Here is a 15,985-nt window from a genome sequence, read left to right as displayed (position 1 = left end):
AAGGCAGAATAAACACGATATACAGTTTATTGGACATTTTTATATACTATGACATAATAGTACAGTACCTGCAAGGATAGCGCTGGTGGTGAAGAACACATAGTTAATTGGCACCACTTCAGTTGCATTGTAAAGCTGCATTGCCTGATTTAAAAACCTAAAACCAGAAAGAAAAAAAAACATATAAAAGAAAAACCAAGTGAGAATAATGCGGTGGACGTTTTAATAAAGATTTACCAGCATCATGAATATTTATAGAGAGCAGTGTTCAGCGGGACCTCAAATTACTTCATAATGCGCTCAGGAAGCCAAATTACATAAATAACTACCCCTCTGAGATCAAAAACCAAAAGGAAAGAGCGGACACGATGTGAAACGAATCCCTGAGTAATGCACTTGCAGCGTACAAGACAAATGGTCGTAATTAAATTTCATTTTCTACACTTATTTTCAGTTATATTTCCTTTATGGTTGAGGAAAACAGACAATAACCCAAGTAGAAATATAAGCCATGTGCTGTGCTCTTCTCTTTACGAACAGGAGTCTAAGACGCTGATATAAAACTAAGGGAAAGCATTATATAAAAGCCTCTTTTTCCGAACATTTGAGATGTAAAAAAAACTTTTACAACACCCTATTCCTGTGATGAGATGGGAGTAAAGGGAATGTGTCATCAGAAAATGACCTATTTAAATCCCATTTTTATGTGTAACATTTTTGATAATGCTATTTCTAATTTTCCATGTCAATATCTATATTTAAAGGGGTTGTCCGGGTTCAGAGCTGAACCCGGACATAACCATAATTTCACCCAGACAGCCCCCTTGATGTTAGCATCCCTTGCCCTGCGCTGGATCGCGCAGGGCAAGGCCATTTTTTATTTACAATAACACACCTTGCGTCGGAGGCTTCCGCCCAGCAGTGTATTCGGTGACGTCACCGGCTCTGATGGGTGGGCTTTAGCCATTTTACAGGCTAGGGCAGCGCTAAAGCTCGGCCATTAGTGCCGGTGACGTCACTGGGCTCCACAGCTGGAGTGCCGGAGGTTAGCCATCACAGACCTAGGATATCCTATTCCCTAGAATTAATTTGAATAGGATCTGAGCTTATAAAAAGGGGTTAGGGTCCGCGCTGCAATAAAGGAAAGCGTAGGGGTGACACAAAAATCACTGGTTCTTTTTATGCTGCTTCCTCTAATCTCCTCCTTATCCTTCCTCCTTCGCAGCTTCTTAGACTCTGAACCAACGAGTGGTAGTGGATATGCTTCTCACGCAAAATCGTAATCTTGAACATCACATGGAACATATGATAAAGCCCGACCCGGGTATCGCTCCTGCTTCGTCTGGGGTGTTTTAGTTTCCCTTTCGGGCATGGGCGGTATTTATCACTACATCATATCCGCTCACTCTTTATCTCATTGCTAAAAATGTCCTTATACCATTCCCTCGTTATTATGGCCCTTTCTTTCAGTATTGCTCAATCATTTAAATAATCATATGCATATATGTAAAACGCTCATAAATAAAATAGAACAACAATCAAAACTTTCTCTTCATTTACATGTTCACCTGACTATGTTCCGTGCAAAGTGATACTCCTGAACGGATCAATATCCACATAATTGCCCCACATGGGCTACACGTGAATTCCTGGATACTAAGTATCCTGTAAGAAAAATTAACACTCAGATAGGCTACATCAATCCCATCAATGCGACAAGGTACTGCATCCCGCACCATTCTCTACACGGAGAGACTCCATGTGTTCTCACCGCAATCCATGTCATCTTCCCACAGGACACCGCTACACAATGAGTAAAGAGCCCTGTGTCCTCAGTCTTAGGGATCATGCACACGGCCATATGTAATATGCCGTATTTCGCGGTCCCCAAAAAACTGATCCACAAAAAAATATGGATGACGTACAGAACAGATGCCCCTAATAGAACAGTACTATCCTTGTCTGTTATACAGACAATAATAAGACAAGTTCTATCCTTTAGCGGAACGGATATACGGAAATACGGAAACGGAATGCACACGGAGTACAGAGTTTTTGTTGCTGACCCATTGCAGTGAATGGTTCCGCATACTGACCGCAATGGGAGACCGCAAAAACAGAAAGGAAACGGAAATAAAATACATTTGTGTGCAAGAGGCCTTAGGGCTCATACACACAAACGTATTTTCCTTCCGTGTCCATTCAGTTTTTGCCTCCTTTTTAGTTACACTGTATATATTTGACAGGGTCTCCCCCTCTCCATTGTTTTCCGTACTAACTCTAACCCCATAAACTTCAGACCATCTGGATTCTTATTATGAACGTTCTTAAAACGTGCCGAAACGCTATGCCTCTCCATCCCCTTTCTGACGTTTCTTATGTGTTCACCGATTCTTATCTTCAGTTTCCTGAGCGTTCTTCCTACGTATTGGAGTTTACAGGAACACTCCCACACGTATATAACGCCTATACTTTCACATGATAGATGACCTTTTACTTTCAACCCCTCATTATTTGCCGGTGCAACCGTATTATTTCTGTTCATACTCCTTTCTTCGCAGCAGCCGCACCATGTGAACATGCCACTTATGGGTTGCGGTTCCCCTTTCTGCAGGCAGCTACGTATGATCTTATTTTTAATTGTTGGGGCTTATTTAAATATAAACGGAGGTCTCTCTGGAATAGAATGGCCTAAAACCGGGTCATTTCTCAAGATTCCCCAGTTTTTCTTAATTACCTCTGTGATCTGAGGGCACATTATGGAGTATTGGTAGAGAAGGCAAACCTATATTTACCACTGTCGGTTTTTATTTTTTCCCTTCGTTTCCTCTTCTTACTTTTTCTTTGCTACTGATTAGTTCCTCCTCTTTAAAACCTTTTTCTTTAAAACTTTGTAGGATTTTTCTACTCTGTTCATCATAATCTCTTATTTTGGAACATTTACGCTGGCAGCTGCTGACATCGATATAACCATTGCGATTTGTGGGTTTCAAAAAGGTCCTCGTATGGATTAACCCATCCTCTACTATAATTTCTAAATCGAGGAAGTTAACTGTTTTTCTGCTAATGTTTTCCGTAAATGCAATATTCCAAGTGTTATCATTGATACACCCAATAAATTCTCTCAGAGCCGCTTTTTCACCTTTCCAGATACATAGACAGTCATCTATGTATCGTTTCCACAGAATAAGACTGCCATCACCCTTCACTCTACTTAGTAAGGGGTCAATATATATATGCTCCCAATACGCCATTAATAAATTGGCGAAAATGGGTGCGAATTTCGCACCCATTGCCGTACCATGGGTCTGCAAGTAAAACAGGATCTGAGCTGCAGTACCCAAGAATGACCACTACACGGTGTATAGAGCTATGGTGTTCTGGCTCTGTACACTGCAACAGCTGATTGCTAGGGGTTCCAGGTATCTGAACCCCACTGATTGGATATTGATGACTTATTCTATGGATAGGTTATCAGTGTCTTAGTTACATAAATCTCCTTAGAGACAGTCAACATATTTTTGCATTATTCAAGAGCTTCTCATATTCACAGTTGCCAGGTCTTTTTATTCATTCCGCACAATATTCTATTTGGGTCGAACTCCCATCTTACGTAGGAAGTGATATGAAACATTCATCACAGACAGATGTTGAATTCTTTGAAGTGCAGTTTAATTAGCTGTTTTCTTTGCAGTGAATTTATTTTACTTGCTGTCCTGGAACATACACTCATTGACAAAAAAAAAAAAGTAGGAGTTGTTGGAACCGAACAAAACTTTCTATGTGTGAATGTAATGATGATATATGTAAGTTATTACAATATTGGAGCAAAAGAATAATGGGGTCATTTATTAAGACCAAAGTTTTAGACGCCAGTCTTAATAACCCTGTGCTGGCACTTGATGCGCCTAAGTTATGTAGAGGCGCCACTTAGACTTTGGCCGTGTGACTTACTTAAATCTATGCCAGCTCCCTTGCTGGCGTACATTGAAGTCATTTTCTATGCCAAAGACAGGAGTAGTAAATGATAAAGAGACGGGACGGCTGGCTCGCCCCCTTCCCCGCCCATACCACGCTACCTTTTTCCACCACCTTGGAAAAGATGCAGATTCGGCCACAAATCCCCTTTGATACCGAATCTGCAACAAAAGTATGCCAGAGAGTGGTATAGCTTTCATCATAACTGACCCTGTAAGTTTATTGGGAAAAACTGTACAGGTTAAGGCTACTTTCACACTAACGGCAGCCTTCTCTCTCGCAGGCTGTTCCTTCAGGGAACTAGCCTGCCGCATCTGTGCTGCCACTAGTGCACCATGCCACCGGAAGTCCGCTCCGGCTATAATGGGGGCGGGCCGGACATCCTCCCACAGCACAGCAAACATGCCACCCCGCCCCCATTATAGTCAATGGGGCCGGAGCAGACTTCCGGTGGCATGGTGCACTAGCGGCAGCACGGATCCGGCAGGCTGTTCCCCCTCCGGAACAGCCTGCTGGAGAAGGCTGCCGCTAGTGTGAAAGTAGCCTAACAAGGGGATATAGACCCTGTTGGGCCTCCTCTAGCCTGACATACAGGTTCCATATGGTATCCTGCAGCATATTTGCCCATAGATATTACAGCTGGGCATTTGTAGGTTGCAGAAGTTGAAGTCCCAGTTGGTTCCATAAATGCTCGATTGGCGATAAATCTGGTGACCGGGCAGGTCATGGAAGTTGTGCAATCTGGTGTAGATATTCCTGGAAAACCCTTGCTGTGTGTGGAAGAGCATTATCCTGCTAAAAAATACCAGTTGGAAGCCCTGCAATGAAAGGAACACATGTGGCCGCAGGATGTCCTACACATATCATTAAGCTGTTAGTGTCTCTTGTGTCAATACTAGGGGTGACCGACTGTCATATGCGATGGCTCCCCATATAATTACACCAGCAGTTGGGACAGTGTGGTGCTCCACAGCAAAGGCAGAATGAGAGCGCTCAACACGAGGCCTCCATACTTCAACCCAACAGTAATGGTAACTCAAACAGAACCTGGATTCATTGCTAAAGATGATACTGTTCAAGTCCATAGCAGTCCAGGTTTCTTGTTCATGACACCACTGCAAAAGAAAGTAAGGTGGCTGGCTGTCAATGGCAGGACACGTAATGGGAGCCAAGACAGCAGATTTCTATTTTCTAAGCACTGGGAAAATGGCCGGGGCAGAGACAGGGGTGCGTCAATGAAACTGTGGTAGCTGCTCATGTTTGTCAGCGGTTTAAACGTTCCTCTCTACTGGTGGTTTGTCTGGGCCGTCCAGAGCCTCACGTAACCACTGCTCCCAACACCTCCTAACCGTTAAGTCAGAACGGCCTAGATAGTGGACAATTCATCAAAATGACCATCCTGGTTCTCTGTCCAATAATGTGCCCACTCTCAAAGTCTATCAACTGGGCTAAATGTCTTCAAGTGCGTCGTAGAGGCATGTCTAGCAGTCAACGATCTCTCACCAATAAGTACACTACCCAAATGTAGCCTCTTAAAGCATTTTTATAGGACAATGGTGGAAGCACTTTTACGCCCTCCTGCGGCAAGACACAATGTCTAAGCAGACCACACTTGTAATCATTTACACATCTGCCTGAGACATGGCTGCCTCCCAAATTTTGTAGCTATCCAACATTTCTGGGTGCATTTGTGTTATTTTATTTTTACTTGTAAAGCACAGAGAATAGAAGCTGACATTTCCATGTCTAGTTAATGATGAAACTGCACTGACTTCCACTAATGAAGATTAATTATACTAATTCTTTGTCCTGATTTTAACTATTGCATCAATTATTTCTCAGTGCAATACTAAGACAAAAGCAAGCACAGGCCGACATATCACCGCAAACACAGACAGAACTTTCATTAAGATTCTGCTATAGAAGGACCCGTCTGGTCAAACAGACAACTGAGGGCTGTCAGGCGGGAGGACACGTTTCTTGCTAACAGCAACATGACTTACTTGACCTGAAAGACACATGATGCGACCATTGCAACTGCCATGACGTAGAAGATGGCGTACGTAAGCTGCATTTCCCCCTTGAAGGTCGTCGTTATCATGCCAGCCACAGCTTTTACTGAAATCACTGTTACCGAAGCTGAAATGAATAAGAGACAGATCTAAGACGTGTAATGAAGAGCTATCTTATGTATACTGAATATCTATATACATACAGTACACACATAGAAGACACATATAATAGCAGTGATTATATAAAGGAAGTCTGTCCCCTCCATATGGCCATATACAGTGCTTACATTGTCCTATAGCACAGCTATACATAAATGTAATAGTACCTTTGTCTTTTTCATTATACTTGCAGAAGCTGGAAAAACGAAGTTCCCTATGGAGGCTTGCAGGTGACAGGCTCTATTGGAACCTAGAGCAACTCTCATAGGTTGTAATGGTAATTAATTGCAATCTATAAGATCATCTATAAGTGATCAAACGCTTGTTAAAGTTCTCTAAGGGGACTTAAAGGGCTTCTGTCACCCCCCCAAAAGTCATATATACAGGTAATTTAATTTGCGGTTTTTAAAGAAACTAGACAACAGAAAAGGTTAAGAGCACTATATATTGAAAAATCGCAGTATAAGGATTTTAATTAGCCTAAAAAAAAAAAATGACTTTTGGGGGGTGACAGAAGCCCTTTAAAAATAAGTTTTTACAAATATATATTTTTTAATAATATAAATATATATATATATATATATATATATATATATATATATATATATATATATATAAAAAAATAATAATTACCCACTTTCCCCATAATAAAAATAAACAAACAATTTAAAAAAAAATGCCCATACTATTAAAATAAAAATTTTCCCGTATAGTGAATGCCGCAATGGGAAAGAAGTCGAAATGTCGCTGCTTTTTCATCTTTTCACATGCCCCCCAAAAAAGAATAAAAAGTGATCAAAAAGTCATACATACTCAAAGATGGTATCATTAAAAACTATCAATCACCCGAAAAAAAATGAGCTCTCACTCATCTCTGTAGACTTAACTATAAAAAAAAGTTATGAAGGTCAGAATATGGCAATGCAAAAAAAAATAAAAAATTTTGCATTACTTTTTCTCTTTTTTAAGTGTTAAAACACAAGATAAACTGTAAAAATGCGGTATTTCTGTAATCATACTGACCTGTAGAATAAGTCTGTTTTTCAGTTCACATAGACATATGAGGGCGGGACAAGTACTTTCTAATAGCACCATTTTATATTGGGAAGCTGGAAAAACATTCCAAATGGGGTGGAATTGGGAAAAATACACAAATCCGACATTCAGTTTTATGGTTTAATATTCATGGCGGTCCCTATAAAGTAAAGCTGACCTGCTCCCTTCATTCTCTGGGTCAATACGATTACAGCAATACCAAACTTAAAAAAAAAATTAAAAATTAAATATATTTTTTTCTTTGCATTGCCGCATTCTGTGTGAAGGCTCATTTTTTGCGGGGTGTTCTGTAGTTTATATTGATACCATTTTTTTATAGCTTTTTATTCAATTTTTTGGGAGGTCAAGCAAATAAAAAAATGGCGAATCAGACATTTTTTTTTATTTTTTTCTCCCCATTAATATTTTAATAGTACGGGCATTTTCGAATGTGGCAATGACAATGATTTTTTTTATTGTTTATTTTTAGTGGGGAAAGGGGAGTGATTTGAATTTGTATTTTATTTAAATATTTAAATAAAAATTACATTTTTTTGCACTTATATTACATGTGATCGCTTCTCCCATAGATTGAAAATAATTACCTATTGGAGTTTCATTATGTTCCCGTGGAGCCCTGTCACAGGTAGGACTCCATAGGAACATTGCAGTGGTAGGCAAAGGAGCCTCCAGCAGGTTCAAGGCTACCACAGACAATGAACGGCTCCCTCGATCTCAGTGCGGGTGAGCCGTTCAGACCCTGGGAAGGAAGATGCCATGGTCACAATTGACCAAGACATCTAAGGGGTCTAATGTCCATGATCTGAAACAAAATTTGATATGTGGAATATTGGATGTAATGCAATCTGTGGACCTACAACATTCCCAGAAAGTCTTTCAAGTGAATCACACACCAACCAGATGGCCTCCAGTAAGAGTTTGATTTAAACAAATACTAATGGAAAGAGAGAAGAACATGATGCTCAGATCTAGATATCATCAGTAGGGATGAGCGAACTTGTGTTCGGGTTCAGGTTATCTAAGAATTCCGTTATGGATTCCACTACCACGGACCATAAGTTATGGAATAACGGAATTCTTAGCTAACCCAAACCTTGCACGCCAAACTTGAAAAACAAGTTCGCTCAACACTAATTATCAGAAAGCAATGAAAACTCACCCAGCAGAGCGACTAAAAGTAGCAGGACCACAATGTGATTCACCCCCTTCCTCTTGTAGATGTACAGCAGGACACAGAATACTATTACTTCGAGTACCTAGAAAAGAGTGCAATTTATGTGTAAATCTCTTTACTCCAGTCTGTTAAAAATACACACTAGCATTAGATTTTTGGAAACTTGATGGATCCCATTATAGTCAATGGGATCCATCGGGCACCATCCGTTACTGTCATTTGACCATTCCGTTACTATAACAGAGCAGAACATTGGAAATTGAAGCACTGGTGTGAACCCCACCTTAGCTTTTCTTTAGTGCTAGTGATATACACTTTATGACTGAGGTACTCCATCTTCTAAACTAAATCCACGTAAGGACCATAAAACAGTTAGACTGGATTCAGAGGGCTGTTCAGATTTCCATTTGCAAAACACAGACGTAACAGACATCATAGTGCATCCTTTTTATTTTTTGTCTGGACCTATGCATTTGAACGGATCAGTCATGGACAAAAAATGGGCAAAAGTGGTGGATATTGCTGAAAATAGCATAGATCCGGATAGCACACAGATAATCAGAGTAGCAGAAAAGTGGAGGAGATTTTCTTTTCAAATCCTATCCACACACTGCAGAAAAAAATATCTGTACAGTTTGACATGTGATGCAGATTTTAAATTCTTTCTGCAGATTTTTACAGTGGTTTTCACCCTAATACGTTGAAATTCATAGCAAATCCCTACCAAAAATATTTGTCTGGGTCCAAAACGATTCTGTTTGATTCAACACACCAGGATGCATCCGTTCTCTTAGATCGCGGTTATGTTAAATCGAAATGGAACAAACTGGATCCGTCACTAAAAACTATGTAAGTCAATAAAGGGTGACGGATCCGGGGTTTTTTAGGATCCGGAAAAAAAAAACTGATCCGGCACCATTGACTTACATTGTTTTTAGTGAAGGATCCGGCTTGTTCTGTGGCTTGCAGCGGTTTGTGTCCGGTCACAAAACGAAATGCTACCGGAACGGAAGACATCCTGATGCATCTGTTTTGGCCAGGTTTTGAGATCCTCTGCTGGATCCAAAACCAGAAAGCCAAAATGCTGATGTGAAAGGAGACTTAGGAGCTTAAAGGTTTTCTGTCACTTCCAAAATCAGTTTCAATGCAAATATGCCGCTGTGCAGTATAATTTACATAAAAATGAAAAGAAGCATTACTTGAGATTAGAGGACCAGATTTTTAGAAGAAAAGTATGGTTATGTTTCAGGGGTTCTACCCTACATGGCGGTATGCCTACTTAGAAACCAAGTTTGGAGTTGACAGACTCACTTTAATGCATGCTCTTCTTATTGGACTCCAGGGGAGTGACAAACAGAAAATGCCTACACTGCCCCTAGTGGAGGCTGCAAACAGAAGCAGAAAATGGGGCAACCAGCTTTATAATAGAAGGGAAGCAGGAGATTTAGCAATGTATTTTTGGTGTAAATACATTGAAAAATATGATGATCAGAATGAGCGCCATATCTATTAAGCATCTGTTTCACTTTTTCCGACATAGAAGTCAGAAAAAGTGGATGGGATGGAGCGAAATTTTTATTACAATTTTTTTAATTAAAATTTCTTCTTCTAAATAGAAAAAAAAACTGGGACGTTGCACTTTGCGTTGCCTTGGAGTATCTGTGTACACCCCTTGAATATAGTATAGATACCAAATATGTAAAGATGTATTAAGAAGGTTAAAGAAGGTGTATTAAGCATTATTAGACTAGGTTGCCCCAGTCCTAACTACAATAGGATTTTTTTTTTATATATTTAGAGCCAGGGGTGGACTGGGAACTTAAAGTGGCCCAGGAAGCGTAAAAATTGCTGTATGTTGTAGGTGAGTCCAAATTGACAGAAGTCAGGACAACACAAGTAGGCAGGGCCAACAATAGTGTAGCACAAAATACCACCCCTGCAGAACCAAATACCACAGCACAAAAACGAGATTTTTGTATAACTTACCAGTAAAATCTCTTTCTCGCTCTTTCCTTGGGGGGACACAGAAGACCTTGGGTATAGCTCATCTCCCTAGGAGGCGTGACACTAAGAAAAAACTGTTAAGCCCCTCCTCCACAGCTATACCCTCAGCCTGGAGAGAAAGGCTGCCAGTTGCGTGTCCAAGTAGTGAGAAAAGGCAAAGCCCAAGAAGTGGAACCAACAAGCCAACTACCCAACGGGTAAAACAAACTCGGAAACTCGCGTAGATAAAAACAAAGAATGGGTGGGTGCTGTGTCCCCCAAGGAAAGAGCGAGAAAGAGATTTTACTGGTAAGTTATACAAAAATCTCGTTTTCTCGCCCAGTTTCCTTGGGGGACACAGAAGACCTTGGGACGTTCAATAGCAGTCCAAGAGGGGAGGGACTACAGCACCAAGGCGAAGCACCCGAAGGCATCAAGAAACCGCCGCCTGCAGACCAGGCAGCCCAAGACAGCATCCGCTGAAGCCCGAGTATGCACCCTGTAGAACTCGGTAAGGTGTGCAAGGAAGACCAGTGACCGCCTTGCACAAATGCATGGCCGAAGCCCAATGCCTCCGGCCCAGGGGACACCGACCGCTCTGGTGAAATGGACAGTGACACCAAAGGCAGAACCCTGCCCTTGTGCGGTAACCACAACAATAGCCACTCTGAGAAAGCGGAGGAAGCCACCCTGGAGGCCGCAACCCTTGCACGGACCTCCTAGAAACACAAGAGACCAAACGTCGACAAGAGCCGGAGATCTCCAAGCAAAAACGCAAGGCCCAAACAACGTCCAAACGGTGAAGTGTCCGTTCCCGGGGGCGGGAAGGGGAGGACGAATGCCTCGCGGAACTGAAAGACAAACACCACCTTCAGAAGGAAGGAAGAGACGGGATGGAGAACAGCCCTGTCCTATGGAAAGACAGAAGGCTCGGAACAAGAAGGACCGCCACTCAGGCACCCGTCAGAGACCCGACGGCTACGGAAACACAACCGCACAGGACAGAAGGAGTAGAGAGAACTACTGTAACGGCTCCAAAGGAAAGATAGGAGCGCCAAGAACCCAGTATGTAGATCCCAGGGCGGTACCGGAGGGCAGTACAAAGGGAACCCAAGAGCCGCTCCATGGAAGAAGGTCTTGACAGGCCCAGAGGGCCGTGGAACGCTGAAAGAGGAGGGACAGCGCCGACACTTGAAGCAACAGGGTCCCAGTCCCAGGTCGGACTGGAGAAAGACAGAACCATGGAGAAAGAAAGGCAGAGAGGGGAAAACGCCCAGCTTCCCACAGAACCCCAGGTAAAAACCCTAAGTCCTACAACAGAACCTGGACGAAACACGGCCAGGAGCGAACACTAACGAGCCCGCTAGAGTCGCCTGGCAAGCGGGTGAAAACCCAACGAGATCATGCGCAGACCAGTAACACGGCCAGAACGGAAGCCGTTCTACAGTCCCAGTGTGGGAGATCCAAGGGCAACCCTGACCGAATGGTAGTCCTCCCAAGTTACCGAGAAGGTAAATCCATGGCAGAACCATTGCCGAGAATGGAAAAAAAACTCAATCTGCACCCAGCTGGAGGACAGAACGCGGCAGACCCGGTAAATAGGCACACAGCTAGTACAGCCAGTGCGAACAAGGGAAACAGTACGAGGCCAAAAGGAACACCGGAACCATCCACATGAACAACCATGCTCTCCCCAGAGGGGAGGGCAGCGAAGGAAAGCCTCTGAAGCATGGCCGGGACAGAAGCCACATCGGAGTGAACTGTACCGAGCGGGAGCCAAACAGAGCCGGCGAGAAAAGGCAGTCGAGACAGAGGCCGGCATAACACCCTCCAACCGAAAGGAGGGGTGGGCAACAGGGAAGCCATAGGACAGCTCAAGAGCAGAACCCTGCTACACCGACGCCCGGTTCACCGCCCGCAGAAGGCGAATACCCTGAAGAACCCAAGATGGAGGTCCTCCGGACCTGGGTACGCGAGCACCCAAGAGAAGTTGGGTGATCTTCCCGAGAAGAGCGGCCCGAACCTGGTAACAGATCAGACTGAAGCGCAGAGGGCACCAACCGGAAGGACTCACACCACACCGCATCTGAAGAGGAGGAATGGTCGTAGGCGAGGGAACCGTAGTCCCGCCAGAGAAAACGCAGAATTCGAGGGACGCTGCAGACAGCACTCTCGACTATGTGACCACCAACGCAGGGAAACAATGCCGCGGGAGGACGAACGGTACGCATCTAGGGACCACGAACACACCCCGGGCGGAAGGGACGAAAGGAATGAGTACCACCCAGCTCGGTGCAGTAGCGAACAAGTAGAGCTCGTCTACTTATATATAAGGTATATATATATACCTTTGAACACATTGGGCATTCATTAGCTGTTTGTTGAACACCACCGTAGGCTCACACAGGTGGACAGAACGAGCTCTTTAGAGAGATAGCGCAAGGCTAGCTGCAAGCATCGTATCTCAAGAGAAAAAAGGTATGTTGCAGGAGAAAGGGAGGCATACGTACGAGTAGCCCCGTAAGCAGTGAGAAGACCAACCCACCCATGGGAGGAGAAGGCATACCCGGCCCAAACAACGGACAGAGCGCACAAGAAAGTCCGCTCACTGCAAAAAAATAGTCACTCAGCGAAGGATCAGCCAGAGTCCAACCATACCAACGGAAGTGCAAGTGCAACCTGAAAGGCAGTCATGCACAAGACCAGCACGGCATGCAATGGAACGCAAGCAGTCCGCCCAGAAAAGGGGGGAAATGTACCTGGCCAACACAGCAGTCGGCAAGAGTGCAGAAGCCCGCCCCAAAAGGGGGGGATACCAAGGCCAGTACCTACTATGGAAAAGTAGGACATACCATATTCCGCCCAGAAGGGGGCCATGCCCATGGCCGCACATGTCCAGCAGAACGCAGGAAGGTACACTTAGGGAAAGGGGGCATGCACAGGGTTATTCTATCATTAAGTGATTGTGCAAAAATCCACCCAACACCGAATTTCGTGAGAGTGCACCACTCCGCCAATGAAGGGGGACGTGTACCAGTTCAGCACCGCATAAACACGGACAGCCGTGGATCGCGTGAGCGTGCAAAATGCCGCCCATGGAATAAGGGGTGGCCATGCACAAGACCAGCACAGATTCCATGGGAGTGCAAGCATTCCACCCAAGTTAGAGGGCATGCTCATGCCCAGAAATGGGGGCCATGCACATGGCCAGCATCGCATCCAGTGAGAGTGCGAGCACCCCGCCATGGATGGGGCCATGCACATGGCCAGCAACGCACTGGCGAGAGAACAAACACAGTCAGTGAGAGTGTACGTATGTCGCCTGAGGAAAGGAGACATGTCCAAGGCCAGCAGCGAATCCAGTGAGAGTGCGGCACACCGCCCACGGAAGGGGGGGGGGGTCATGCACATGGCCGGCAACGGATCCAGTGAGGTTCAGTGTTCCGCCTATGGAAGGGGAACGTGCACACGGCCGGCACCGTATCCGTGGAGAGTGCAGTGTACCTCTTATGGGAGGGGTAAACGCACATGGCCGGCACCGTATCCGGTGAGTGCAGCATTCCGCCTATGGAAGGGTTCATGCACATGGCCGGCAACGAATCCAGTGAGAGTCCAGTGTTCCGCCTATGGAAGGGGAACGTGCACATGGCTGGCACCGTATCCGGGGAGAGTGCAGTATACCTCCTATGGAAGGGGTTCATGCACATGGCCAGCACCGTAACCGGTGAGAGTGCAGCATTCCGCCTATGAAGGGGTTCATGCACATGGCCGGCAGCGAATCCAGTGAGTGCAACGTCCCGCCTGTGGAAGGGGGTCGTGCACATGGCCAGCACCGCATCCGGTGAGAGTGCAGTATTCCGCCTAGGAAGGAGGGCCATGCACCTGCAGCCACCAGAACTGGGTGACGCATACTGGTCCGAAAATTTTTTATGCATGCACTTGGCCAGCGCCGTATCCCGGGAGAGGGCAAGAAAACGCCTGGGAGGGGGAACATGCCCTGGCCAGCGCCGCAGCCGGGGAGCGCGACATACCGCCTAAGAAAGGGGGGCATGCCTACAGACAGCATACCGAATGATGAGGCTGCCGCGTCCTGCGCAGCCCACAAGACCAGTTATTCAAAACAAAATTATAATTTTTTTTTTTTTTTTATTATATTATTATTATTTATTAATATTACAGCCTCCCTGAGGCAGAAAGGGGGGCAACCATACAGGGGCACAGGCCGTACAGGCCCATCCGGAGCCGGCCAGTACCCAAAGGGTTAACAGGCATCTGGCCTGTGGGGGGGGGGGGGGGGGGGCTCGGCGCTGTGAACTCTTGGGGGCGGGGGAACCTCCAGGCGGGAAGAATTCGCGCCTGGAGAGTTCCCGCCCCCCCCCCACAGAGGCCTGAATTTGCGGCCTAGCAGACTGTGAAGCCGGGGCCTAAATTTTACCGGCGCCCGGATGACCGGGGCCGCAAGCATTTAAAGTACCGGCCGGCCTAAGCCGGCCGCGGTTGCCCACATACCGGCCGCGGGAGACCACCCCGAGTGCCGGAATTGCGGTCGGCAGGCCGCGAAGCCTGACAAACTATGCAGCGCCCGGCCGGCCGGAATGCACCGACGGCCGGCCGGGGCCTGTTGGAGCACAGCTCTAGCCAATGCCGGCCGCGGGTGCCCACCCCGCGGCCGGAAGAATCAGGGACCCGAGAGGAGCGTGAGGTGCGGCCCAGCAGGCCGCGACGCCTGGGCCAAAATTTGCGGCGTCCGGCCGACCGGACCGAAGGTCGGCCGGGCCTAGTTGGAGCATAGCTCGCACATGTAACGCCGGCCGCGGGAGCCACCCCGCGGCCAGGAAGAGTCAGGGGCCCGGGAAGGAGCACCGGATGGTGCGGCCCAGCGGGCCGCGAACGTGGACTAAAGTTTTGCGGCTGCCCTGAGCACGCACCGGTAAGCGCCCCCTCTTTGCGCGGACCTCCATCCTGTAGTGAGGCTGCCGCGTCCCTTATGATCTATGGAGGGGAGAGAGGGAATGGGTGAGTGCTGTAGCAGATTGCCGCCTTGCGACACCCCAGGGACCAGCCTAGGTCCAGCCACCCAATAGCCACTCTGCTTGGATAGGCTAAAGTATGGGGGTCAGTCACGCAGGAGACCGGGGTGGGGGGAGGGGGTCGTAGGGCTGGAGAAGCCACTCTCTCACCATAGCCGTCTTCACCCTCGGTCTGTTCCAGCAGGGTCGCCCCTTCAGCTACTGGCACCGTAGTGGCAGGACGCTGGAAGAGGGGCTTGGCGTGCGGGCGACCCTTGCGCTGGCGGGATGCAGGGGAGCTGGGCTGCCCTGGTCCACCTTGCCTTCTGTGGGGGAGGCAGCAGTGCGGATGACCGGCACTGGCGCAGCTCGACCCCGGGAGAAACAGAGAGGTCAAGTGCGACTCTGTTGTCCCTGATTGTCTGGAACAAAAAGAAAAGAAAAAGTAAAAATCAAAATTTAAACAAGGAGAAAACAGCCCTGCAGTAGCAGGGAGTGTCTTGCCTCCTTGGACACTAAGCAAAAACTGGCAGCCTTTCTCTCCAGGCTGAGGGTATAGCTGTGGAGGAGGGGCTTAACAGTTTTTTCTTAGTGTCACGCCTCCTAGGGAGATG

At 46.3% G+C, this 15,985-nt stretch overlaps 1 protein-coding gene across 1 annotated transcript in view; it reads right to left on the bottom strand.

Moving 5' to 3' along the window:
* The window catches only part of NIPAL2 (NIPA like domain containing 2), a 28,905-nt gene extending 20,190 nt beyond the window's left edge, over positions 1-8,715 (bottom strand). The window contains 4 exon segments of the mRNA XM_044295385.1: positions 69-157; positions 5,982-6,117; positions 8,365-8,492; positions 8,663-8,715. Of these exon segments, the coding sequence (XP_044151320.1) occupies positions 69-157; positions 5,982-6,117; positions 8,365-8,492; positions 8,663-8,715 (406 nt within the window).
* Between the last annotated feature and the right edge of the window lie 7,270 nt (positions 8,716-15,985).

The sequence above is a fragment of the Bufo gargarizans genome, chromosome 5 (genome assembly GCF_014858855.1).
Source record: "Bufo gargarizans isolate SCDJY-AF-19 chromosome 5, ASM1485885v1, whole genome shotgun sequence".
NCBI classification, from domain to species: Eukaryota; Metazoa; Chordata; class Amphibia; order Anura; family Bufonidae; genus Bufo; species Bufo gargarizans.
This window is presented reverse-complemented; position numbering and strand designations above follow the sequence as displayed.